The 12008-nt window shown below is 44.4% G+C and overlaps 1 protein-coding gene across 3 annotated transcripts in view; it reads left to right on the forward strand.

Moving 5' to 3' along the window:
- The window catches only part of CPZ (carboxypeptidase Z), a 31710-nt gene that overhangs the window by 19665 nt on the left and 37 nt on the right, over positions 1-12008 (forward strand). For all 3 annotated transcript variants that reach the window (XM_087963418.1, XM_026690578.2, XM_087963419.1), the window contains exons 5-10: positions 7-168; positions 2597-2755; positions 4488-4623; positions 5338-5477; positions 10870-10969; positions 11516-12008. The exon at positions 11516-12008 is cut by the window's right edge. In XM_087963418.1, the coding sequence (XP_087819544.1) occupies positions 7-168; positions 2597-2755; positions 4488-4623; positions 5338-5477; positions 10870-10969; positions 11516-11853 (1035 nt within the window). In that variant the 3' untranslated portion in view covers positions 11854-12008. The remainder of the gene's footprint in view (positions 1-6; positions 169-2596; positions 2756-4487; positions 4624-5337; positions 5478-10869; positions 10970-11515) is intronic.

A 12008-nucleotide genomic window follows, 5' to 3' on the forward strand; every position in this document is an offset into this window, starting at 1 on the left:
TAACAGGGCGCTGGCTATAATGGATGGGTCAACGGGAGGCAAACGGCTCAAAACCTTGATCTCAACAGAAATTTCCCAGATTTGACTTCGGAAGCTTACATACTTGCCAAGATCCGAGGGGCTCGGATGGATCACCTCCCTATTCCCCAATCTTACTGGCTGGGCAAGGTGAGGAATGAGTGAGCACACACACACAGGGTATAGCCTATCAAAACACAGAATGCAGAATGACAGAGCTGGAAGGGACCCTGGAGGCTTTCTAGTCCAACCCCCTGCTCAAGCAAGAGACCCTAAACCATTTCAATCAATCAATCAATCAGAATAGAGCCGGAAGGGACTTCGGAGGTCTTCTAGTCCAACCCCCTGCTCAAGCAGGAAACCTTATACCCGTGATCACGAACCTATGGCACGCGTGGCATCGGTGGCATGGAAAGCCATTTGTGCCAGCACGCAAGCCACAGGCAAATTTACCTCACTGTGGATGCGCGTGCCTCCCAGCTGATTTTCAGGCCTTTTTTCAGCCTGCCAGAGGCTTGAGGGATGCCTCTGCAGGCTTTGCAGGCCAAAAAATGGGCCCATTTTGTCACTTCCTGTATTTCCGGAAATACCAGAAGTGATGAAACGGGGCCATTTTTCAGCCTGCAAAGCCTGCAGAGGCATCCTCAAGCCTCTGGCAGGCTGATACATGCCTCAAATGGGACGCAAATCAGCTGGGACGTGCAGTGCAGGTCAGGAGGCAGTGGCGGAGGGGAGGAATCACGCACACGTAAGCAGGGGGCGTGGGGGTGTGCACACATTGCCTTCTGGGTGCTAGCACATGAGTGCGCGAGCGCGCACACAATTTTTGGCACAGTAGCCCAAAAAGGTTAGCCACCACTGCCTTATACCATTTCAAATAAATGTTGCCCAATCTCTTCTTAACAGCTTCCAACATTGGAACATTGACAACTTCTGGAGGCAAGTTGTTCCACTGATTACTTGTTCTGTCAATCCGCCATCAACATGGTGACTGTATGGACATTAACTATTCCAAAGTCCAACATTGGATCCCTAGAGTAAGAAGCAGCCGTGGTTCTTCCAGTACCAATCTTTAACTCGAAAGTCTTAAAATGACCCATTTTTAATGTCATGGACAATCACAACTCATACTGGTGCACAAGCTCCCTTTTGAAGCCACCTAGAGCCCGCCTCCCTGCATTTTATATCAATAAGCATTTGTAAGTAGCAATAGCACTTAGACTTATATACCACTTCACAGGGCTTTACAAGCAGTTTGTAGAGCAGTTTACAGAGTCAGCCTCTTGCTCCCAAACAATCGGGGTCCTCGTTTTACCGACCTCGGAAGGATGGGAGGCTGAGTCAACCTTGAGTCAATCAGAATCGAACTTCCTGGCAGTGGGCAGAGTTTACCTGCAATACTGCATTCTAACCACTGTGCCACTAGGGTTACTTATAAGATTAAAAGGAGGCAAAAGAGGAGAGGAGGACGAGGAGAGCAATAGCACTTAGACTGATATACTGCTTCACAGTGCTTTACACAACCCTCTCTAAGTGGTTTACAGAGTCAGCCTCTTGCCCCAACTATCTGGGTCCTCATCTTACCCACCTTGGATGGCTGAGTCAATCTTGAGCCGGTCAGGATCGAACTTCAGGCAATGGGCAGAGTTAGCCTGCAAAAATGCATTCTAACAGCTGTGTCACCACAGCTCTTCCTTCCTTCATCTTCCTTCCTTCCTTCCTTCCTTCCTTCCTTCCTTCCTTCCTTCCTTCCTTCCTTCCTTCCTTCCTTCCTTCCTTCCTTCCTTCCTTCCTTCCTTCTTTCCTTCCCTCCGTCCCTCTCTCCCTTCCCACTTACCAATAGCCCTTAGACTTCTTTATCACTTCATAGTGCTTTCCAGCCCACTCTAAGCGGTATATGGAGTCAGCGTCTTGCCCCACAAAATCTGGGTCCTCATTTGACCCACCTCGGAAGGAAGGATGGCTGAGTCAGTCTTGAGCTGGTCAGGATCAAAATGCTGGCAATGGGCAGAGTTAGCCTGCAATCCAGCATTCTAATCACTGGGAAGGAAGGAAGGGAGGAAGGGAGGGAGGGAGGGAGGGAGGGAGGGAGGAGGAAGGAAGGAAGGAAGGAAGGAAGGAAGGAAGGAAGGAAGGAAGGAAGGAAGGAAGGAAGGAAGGAAGGAAGGACTGGCACTGGCACTGGCACTGGCACTTAGAGTTATATACCACTTCACAGGGCTTTCCAGCCCTCTCTAAGCAGTTTACAGAGTCAGCCTCTTGCCCCCAACAATCTGGGTCCTCATTTTACTCACCCTGAAAGGACAGAAAGCTGAGTCAACCTTGAGGCAGTCAGGATCGAACTGCTGGCAGTGGGCAGAGTTAGCCTGCAATACTGCATTCTAATCACAGGAAGGAAGGAAGGAAGGAAGGAAGGAAGGAAGGAAGGAAGGAAGGAAGGAAGGAAGGAAGGAAGGAAGGAAGGAAGGAAGGAAGGAAGGAAGGCTGAGTCAACCTTGAGCCGGTCAGGATCAAACTGCTGATAGTTGGCAGAGTCAGCCTGCAATACTGCATTCTATCCCTTCTTCCTGATCTTCAGGTGGCTCCAGAGACCAAAGCCATGATGAAGTGGATGAAGTCCATCCCATTTGTGCTGTCTGCCAGTCTCCACGGAGGCGATTTGGTCGTTTCTTATCCTTACGATTACTCGGTGCATCCTACCGAAGACAAAATGTTTTCTCCAACCCCGGATGAGAAGGTAACGCCACGTGATTAGGTTTTTAAAATACTCGACTAAAATATAAAGAGAATGTGACGAGGAAAAGGAAAGAGACATGGGCTGGTTTCTTTTGCTCCCTTTCTCTGGAACATCATCCCTCCAGGAATTAGACTGCTTCCCCCGTTCCATCACTCTTTCGGAAGACATGGTACTGCCAACAGGCCTGGGGAACCCATTAAATGGTTGATTTGGGTATGTGTTGTCATCAAAGAGTGAGGAGGTCAGGGCTTATTAGTTGATTATTATTTGGTTATTTTTTTATCATTTTTATTTTTTCTACATTGTGTTTTTATTGTCTGTAAACCACCTAGAGTCGCATTGATATAGTATATAGTATATATTACATCTTCTCCTCCTCCTCCTTCTTTTCCTTCTCCTCCTCCTTCTTCTCCTTCTTCTCTTTCTCTTTCTCCTCCTTCCCCTCTCCTCTTCCTCCTCTTCCTTCTCCTTCCTCTCCTTTTGGGTCAGAACAGAGATAAACCACCGGAGGGAGCAGTGATAAGAAAAATTCTAGACTGCACAGAAATGGACAGGCTGGCTTTAGAGTTAAAAGATAGAGAGGGATCGATGTATTATTCAGTCTGGGATGTCTGATATATATGGTTTGAGAATAGAAAGAAAAGTAGTACTGTAATTAATTAAAGAATATGAAGCTATATGTACTGGATGTAGAATTAACAGAAAATGCACTATGTAACAAGTGGTATAAGCAAGGAGTAAGGAATAGAGAATTAATAGAAAAAGTAATATGTAATAATTGCAATGTAATAGAAAATTAAGTATAAGAATATGGTTAAGAAATGTAAATGATGTCTTCAGTGTTGATGCAATTGTTTTTTTATGTCTTTAAATTGTTGGGAAAACTGAATAAAGTTTATTTAAATAAAAAAAAAGAATACCACCACTGGCCCAGTGGCTTTTGGAGATGTCTAGAACAGGGGTCGCCAACCTTTTGGACCTCAGGGACCACCAAACTCATAATTTTAAATCCTGCGGATCAGAGACCCTGGGAAAATCCCCCAAAAAGTCTGCAGGAAAATTCCCCACCCCGATTTCCTCAATCATTCTTTATTTGGGATTGCAGGCTACCGTCTCCAGTTCAGAGAGAGAGAGAGAGAGAGAGAGAGAGAGAGAGAGACTGACTGACTGACTTTTGGCTTCATACAAGGAAAGCACCAGAAGCAGCAAAAGTCTTTCTTTCTCTCCCCCAAACTCTGCCAGAAATGAGTCTTTGCCAGCACAGCCTCTTGGAGCAGGAGGCCTTGCAGGGTCCCAAAGACTCATTTCTGGCAGAGTTTGGGGGAGAGAAAAAAAGACTTTTGCAGCCAAAAGCAGAAGAAGAAAGAAGCAAAAAGATGCATCCCAGTGGCCAGGCCAGGTGCGTGGGGTGAGTGGGGCAAGTTCCCCCCCTCTGCCCTTTCCCCCTTCCCCTCACTACCTCATGTTGTGCGCAATGCAAGCGATGCAAGCCTTGTGTTCCTGCAGGCTATGTGAGTGGTGCAGCCTTGTGTTCCCGCACAGCCTGGATTAATTCTTTGGAGGGGGACATTTCTCTGTGGACCACCAAAATTTTCTCAAAGACCACCAGTGGTCCCCAGCCCACTGGTGGTGACCACTGGTCTAGAAGTTTGCCAGGAACCGTGAACCGAATGCACTGAAAAATATCAAGAGTTTAATCCGCCAAGCAAAAACACCATTCATGTCATTTTAGATGTTCAAGCTGCTTTCTAGAACCTACGCAGATGCACATCCTGGCATCTCGGACAAATCTGAAATGCGTTGCGGGGGAAATTTCGTGAAACGGGGAGGCATCATCAACGGGGCGGAGTGGTACAGCTTTACTGGAGGTAAAACTTTCTGGTGGTTTGGGTTTTTTTTCCTCCATTACTTCTCCAAACAGTTTGGATGCCTTTGTTCTACATTGCCGTAGGAGTGGGAAAAAAGGCCTCGAAGAGAAGAGAGAAGCAGCTCACCCACGTAATCTCTCCGTAAGTGAGCGAGAGAGAACCTGCCACTTACAAACCGGGTGCTACCTCGGTGGAGCCATAGCCATTGAAAAACCCATATGTCTTGCCAGCTGGGCTAATGCAGGCATGAATAATTTACAAGGCCCCAAACCAAAGACAGTCTGGCTGCTGCATAGGCGAGCCTGCGACCACCATCATTTTCAGCGTATTGGGCGGGCAGCAAAAACTAGCGCTGACGATCACAAAGCCGGCAGGCTTGGAAGGCTAATAAAGCCCGATCATACTTCCCTCCATGCAGCTCTGCCTTAGACCCAGTACTTAGGCCAGGAAATTGGGCTGTATCTTCAAGATCTGTTGAAGCCTTTCTTAGATGCAGGTGGCCAGGGTAGTTGGTGATCTGGAGATCTCCAGAACAGGTTGATCTAACCACTGCGTTTTTACTTTGTATTTGTGAGTTAACTGTTTGGCTACTAACCTTGTGTTATTTACAATAAGGAATCATTTCATAATTTTATTGTTCCCGTTGGAAGAAAGTTGGGCTTAAAAGTTATCGATTGATCAAACTTCTGGTGTTTTTCTTTTCTTTTTTTCCAGGAATGGCAGATTTTAATTATCTCCACACAAACTGCTTTGAGATTACTGTGGAGCTTGGGTGCGAGAAGTTCCCTTTGGCTGATGAGCTGTATAAACTGTGGCAAGAGAACAAGGAAGCTCTTTTGAAATTCATGGAAATGGTAACACACACACGCCCTTTTTCTTCTTTTTCTTCTTCTTTCTGTCACAGGCCTCTTCACTACAAACAAGAGTTTGTTCGCTCTTTGGTCCTAGAACAAATTTACAGTCAGTGGGAATGGAATAGAATGGAATAGAATAACGGAATGAAGAATGGAATTAAATGGGAAAGAATGAGATATAATATAGAATTGAACTGACTAGAATAGAAAATAAAAAATATGGAATATGAAATATGGAATGGAATAGAATAGAATAATGAAGAATGAAATAGAGTAATGGAATACAGAATGGAATTAAATGGGATGGGAGGAGATAGAATATAGAATAGAATTGACTAGAATTGTAGAATAGGATAGGGTAGAGTAGAGTAGAGTAGAGTAGAGTAGAGTAGAGTAGAGTAGAGTAGAGAAGAGAAGAGAAGAGAAGAGAAGAGAGAAGAGAAGAATGAAGAATGAAGAATGAAATAGAATAATGAAATGAAGAATGGAATTGGATGGGATGGGATGGGGTGGGATGGGAGAAGATAGACTAGACTAGACTAGACTAGACTGGACTAGACTAGAATAGAATAGAATAGGAATAGAATAGAATAGAATAGAATAGAATAGAATAGAATAGAATAGAATAGAATAGAATAGAATAGAATAGAATAGAATAGAATAGAATAGAATAATAGAATGAAGAATGGAATTGAATGGGATGGGATGGGAGGAGATAGAATATAGAATTGACTAGAATTGTCTAGAATAGGATAAGATAGGATAGGGTACAATACAATACAATACAATACAATACAATACAATACAATACAATACAATACAATACATAGCTGAAAGGCACCTTGGAGGTCTTCTAGTCCAACCCGCTGCTGAAGCAGGAAACCCTATATGATTCCAGACAAATGACCATCCAATCCCTTCTTAAAACCTCCAGCACAACTTCTGAAAGCAAACCATACCACTGAACAAATAGCTGATTATAAGCAGTCCTAGGCTTATGGCCTCAACTGAGCCCCAACATTTCTGTTGCTAAGCAAGACAATTGTTAAGTGAGCTTTGCCCAATTTTATGACCACCATTTCTCGCCACGGTGCTTAAGGGAATCACTGCACCTGTTGAAGTAAATTGGGCTCCCCGTTGACTTTGGTCATCAGAAGTTCACAAAGTAGTATCACATGACTCCTGGGACACTGTGAAAAGTGGCGGTATGCTGCCGATTCACACCGGTTCTAGCAATCCGGTAGCACCAGTCAACAGTTGGCCTCACCCACCCACCCCCGCCCTTTCTTGTTCTATATTTCCTTTGTTTGTAGCTCAGCTGATAGGCATGGTAGAGCAGATTGACACGCCTCAGCTGTTTTACTCACCAGCACTGACGGTAAGTTTTCATGCTTGAAATTGCCTGTTTTAGAATGCTCTGCATGCACTCACAGAACCAGTAGTAAAATATTTTGAATTCCACCACTGACTGTGAATATTTGGATTTTGATGAGCCCGCGAGGATACTGCAACAGTCTTAAGTGTGAAAAATGGCCATTAGTTACTTTTTTCAGTGCCGTTGTAACTTTGAAGGGCCACTAAATGAACTGCTGTGTCATGCCCTTGTTGGAGTCTGATTCTGAGGGGGAGATTGAGTAGCTGACAGGGAGTGGGAGTGTGGCTCTGGTGGCTGTGGAAGAAATAGGGGAAGGGCACAGTCCGGCTGGGCATTCAGAGGAAGACCCAGGCCCACTCCCTCTTCATCCTAGGGCACGTATGGGGAGGAACAGAGAAGGGAGCAATGTGGCTTACGAGAGAGAAAAGGGCCCTGATCCCTTTCATTAGTTACAGCTGGGAGAACAGGATATAAGTGGGGTGTTTCCAGCTCCTTGCTGGAAGCAAAGCGTGCATTTTCTTTGTCAAGGCTTATCTAGGTTTTGGTGTCCTCCCAACTGTGGGTGCTGCGTTTTCCTTGAAAGTCTGCAATTTATCATCCTGGCCTGCCGTGTTAATTACTTCACTGTGGTTTGTGTTGGTTTTTTATTTCTAATTATCTTTACTTTGGGTTCGGACTACATTTCTTTCCTTCATAGACTGTTTTTTGAAGAGTTTGGTCTGCAGCTGAGGATAACTGGACCTTGGGGGCCAAGTTGGAGGCATTAAAGGGAATTTATTCTACTTTTTTGATTTTGTTATTTTTGTGTCATGCCCTGGGTCATCACATGTTGTAAGTCAAAGACTACCTGTATTCCTTTTCTATCTTGTGATGCCAGCCCCTTCTCTCATGAACAGGTGGTAAGCAGAAGCCCCCTCCAATTTCCTGTGTTCTTTTACCAACTCTTCCTTTTGCCTGTTGCCTTCTTGAAAAATATTTGTCTAAGAGCAGCTAGAGGAGTTGATGATCCTGCACTTCGCGCATGGGCACAGTGCTCAAAGACCACCCTCTGTGTCACCACTGGTGAGCTGAGCTATTGTTTAGCTCAGCTGAGGCACAGCAATCTCCCGTGCAAATCAGCTGAGCTAAAAAAAATAAGTGAATATAGAAGAGGTAACAGTGGGGGCAGGTGGGTGGGGCCAATCAGAGGTAATATTTGCCAGTTCTCTGAACTAGTTAAAATTCCCATGACCAGTACACCTGAACTGGTGCAAACTGGCTGAATACCAACTCTGTTCCTGGGAAGTTTTTTTGTTTTTTTGTCTATACCCTGCCGAATCTATTCTGGCAGTTTTCAGTCTTAGGTACGTTTGGGAAGATGTGTGAATCCATCCAAAAATTGGCATTTGAGTCGAATTCAGGATCTGCATTCCCAAAATTGACAGATCCAGGTAACCAAAGTGAAGGTGTTAGCACAAAGCCTAAATTAAGCTGAAATAATTAGGCTTCGTACGACCGTCCATATAATAATGTCCTTAATTTTGCTGCCCTGAAAATAGATGTTGGCAGAAGCATCCGTAGGGACTTGGGAAGGTCATCCATTTTCCTGGATCTCTGCCTATTTTCTCTGGTGGATACACCCGTTGGATGTTGTCATATATTACCCAGTGGTGGTATGCTGCCGGTTTGCACTGGTTCTTCACACCGGCAAAGCAAGCATCCATAGAACCGGTAGTAAAATATTTTGAATTCCACCACTTTTATCTAATGTTTTGTGTGGAGGTTCTTTTTTTAGTCTTTTTTTTCGAATGACCAGGCCAGCTCCACTAGAAGAAAGCTCAGTTTTCTAAAAAGGACTCAGGTGATCAGAGCAGGAACAAATTCCCTAAAGGGACAGGGTCCACCAGGTCCCCAGCCTAGTGGTCTCTTCTCACAGATCTTTCTTTGCAACCTCCATTTTTCTTTCCAGGTCGTTTAAAAGCTTTCTGTGAGCCACAATTCCTGCTTGTAGTTTTATCCTTAAATAAAATTGGATTCCACTTGGTTTTAATCTTGTCTTCAGCTAATCTGTCCCATAAATCCAAATGGAAGTGGATTACGTCTTAACTTGAAGGCTTTGAGAGGGAAAATCCTATATTAGCCGTGACTGTGCCAACCTACTCCTATTGTGTATGTACTCATCAGCTGTTATCCCCAAGCCCTGACCTCACCTCCCAAGGGAGCAATCAAGGCTTAAAAGCAACAAGATTAAGCAAAAGGATCACAGGCACATTTCACACCAAATGGCTTCCCCCCTCCCTCCCCCCCCCTCTTTTTTCCATTGCCATAGATTAGAGAAAGGGGCATTTCATGCATGGTGATACATCATCAGCTGGTAAAAGTTTGCAGGCAATGCCAACTTTGGCCCAAGGACTAGCCTGGCAAGGATGAGACAGAATTTCCCTTCCATTCAACATATTGTCATCAACCAGGAATTCTTTCCATCTTCCCAACATAAGCCTCAAAATCTTTTTTTTTTTTTTTTTAGCTGGCTACAGAGATTCCACCCTTTCTTCCTTTGGGGTACGATAGGATGTCACACAAACGTCATCGCAAGGAATAAAATGGGGGTGAATATAAAACAGACGAGAGAGGCCCATTTTTGTGTTCCTGCTCCAGAACATTTTTTTCAATCTCGCAACCACCTTTCAATGACCTGACTTTTTGGGAGTGATATTTAGGCATTTGTGAGGTTCATGAAAAAAATACTTTCCTACCTGTGGTGGGCTGCAACTAGTTTAACAACCGGAGTGTGCGCTCTGCAGCATTCAAAAGCCACCCATTTTAAGCTTAAAAACTTGCCTATGTCAGCGCTGGTGAGTAAAACAGTTGAGGTGCGGCAAGCCGCTCTGCCACGCGCATCAGCTGAGCTAAACATTAAGGAAATATAGGACAGGAAAGGGTGGGGGCCAACTGCTCACTGGAACTACCGGTTCGCTAGAACCGGTGCAAACCGGTAGAATCCCATGACTATTTCCAACTACATAACCTGTCCCATTTCTCCAGAAGGGTGGCAAATGTGGCACTGCCTATTCTTTGATATCACCCAGATCTATTCTGCAGCCTTCAGAGATCAGCAAGGGGGAAGTATTCCACCCCCAGTTCCAAATGTGGCCTGCCGGTTGTGGACTTTGTGAGCGTTGCCAAAGGAGCCTTGTCCTCCTCAGCTGCTCCCAAGTGATCACGGCCAAGTGTTTCCGAAGAGAGAAACCCCAAACAGATACACCATTGAGCTCCTGTTCCCACGTTTAACCAGCGGTCAACTTTGTTCATCAAATTTATATCATTATTTTGGCTCCTAAAAATATGCAGGTAGTCTTTGACTTCAGAGGGGGTATCCAGCCAGTTCTGACCAGTTCTGGAGAAGCGGTAGCAGAAATTTGAGTAGTTCAGAGAACCAGCAAATACCACCTCTGACTGGTCCTGCCCTCATCTCTTCTCTGCCTCCCATTGAGTCCCAGCTGATTGGCTGGGTCTTCTTTTGTTGCCTTGCACAGGAGAACGGAGCTGGAAAGCAGGTTAGTGGGATGGGGAGGGAATGTGGATTTTGCAGTATCCTTCCCCTGCCACACCCATCAAGCCATGCCATGCCCACCAAGCCACGCCTACAGAACCGGTAGTAAAAAAATTTTTGAATCCCACCACTTCGCGTTACTAACTTAATAAGTGCAATGATTCACTTTTACAATTGTGGCAAGAAAATTCATAAAACGGCCTCAAACTCACTTAACAAATGTTTCACTTAGCAGCATAAATTTGGGGCTCAATTGTGGTCATAACTCGAAGACAACCTGTTTTACAGCAACTTCTTAAGACTTCTTAAGCATGAATGAACTAGAATTCACAAAATTCTGTCATTAAACTGGTTGAGCACCAAAGGGGAAACATGCACAACCTCCTACATTAGCAGAGGGTGGCAATGGAGGCTATGTGTGAACAGAAATGAGAAAGGAACGTAAAAGGATCACTTCTTAATCACGTTCTTCTGATTCTTGGCAGGTTCATCGTGGCATAAAAGGAATTGTCTCTGACAAATTTGGAAACCCAATCAAGAACGCCCGAATTTCAGTCAAAGGCATCCGCCATGATATTCTTACAGGTAACAGATTTGGAGAAGCAAATGTGCAATTCAACTTTTGGGTTTAGATTTTTTTTCCCCTCTAGAATGTTACACAATTTTTCACCTGGAAAACAAAATAATGTACTGATTGATTCACATATTTGCATCCCAACTTGTTCTAATTGCAAAATCTAAAAACAATAAACAAATATTAAAATTGCAAGGGGGAAAAAAATTACAGAATTAAAAAGCATTCCAAAAATCTATATATATAAAAGTGAAATGCCACTCACGCATCATCACAAAATCTCCAGAACCATAAAGCCTACAAACTTGAAATTGGGCCCGTATGTTCCTCTTGGCTTCTAGGTGCTCACTAAGAAAGGATTTTTCAAAATGACCATCAGAGCATTTGGAGTATTTCCTATATTATTATTATTATTATTGTTGTTATTGTTATTGTTATTAACATGCTCTGATGCTAAGGAGTTCTACTAGCTCTTCGGCTTTGTAACAGAAACTCCTGGAATGAATGTGCGAGGGGAAACTTTTCCTTTACCTATGGTTGTTTTGTTTTGTTTTTAGCTGATGACGGAGACTATTGGAGACTTCTGCCCCCTGGCACATACATCGTAAGTGCCCAGGCAAGGGGCTACAGTAAAGTCCTGAAGAAGGTGACTCTGCCTGCCAAGATGGCCAAGGCTGGTCGAGTCGATTTTGTCCTGCAAGCCCTCAATGGAAAGTTTAGAAAACTTCCCACCAGACAAGTGTATGATCCTCTGGAAGACTTTGATCCTCATGCTCAGACGGAGCTACGGAAGAACAGAGAGCAATCCATCCAGCCACGGGAGAGGCCCTGGTGGTGGTCATACTTCAGTTCTCTGAATCAGCACAAACCTTTGTGGTTGCTGAAGCAGAGCTGAACAATTTTACACTCTGCCCATCCTCAGCTACGCTGGTAGTTCACAGTGGCATTACCATTGCTACCTGGTCTGGAAATGGAGCGGGACTCTGTCATGGTTGATCTAACATGGCTGTTCTTATCCTTTCCTGCATTTTATTTTCTCCTCCGCATTAA

Source organism: Notechis scutatus, chromosome 4 (assembly GCF_049901735.1).
Source record: "Notechis scutatus isolate UNSWTSFEM ecotype Mainland chromosome 4, rNotScu1.2, whole genome shotgun sequence".
NCBI classification, from domain to species: domain Eukaryota; kingdom Metazoa; phylum Chordata; class Lepidosauria; order Squamata; family Elapidae; genus Notechis; species Notechis scutatus.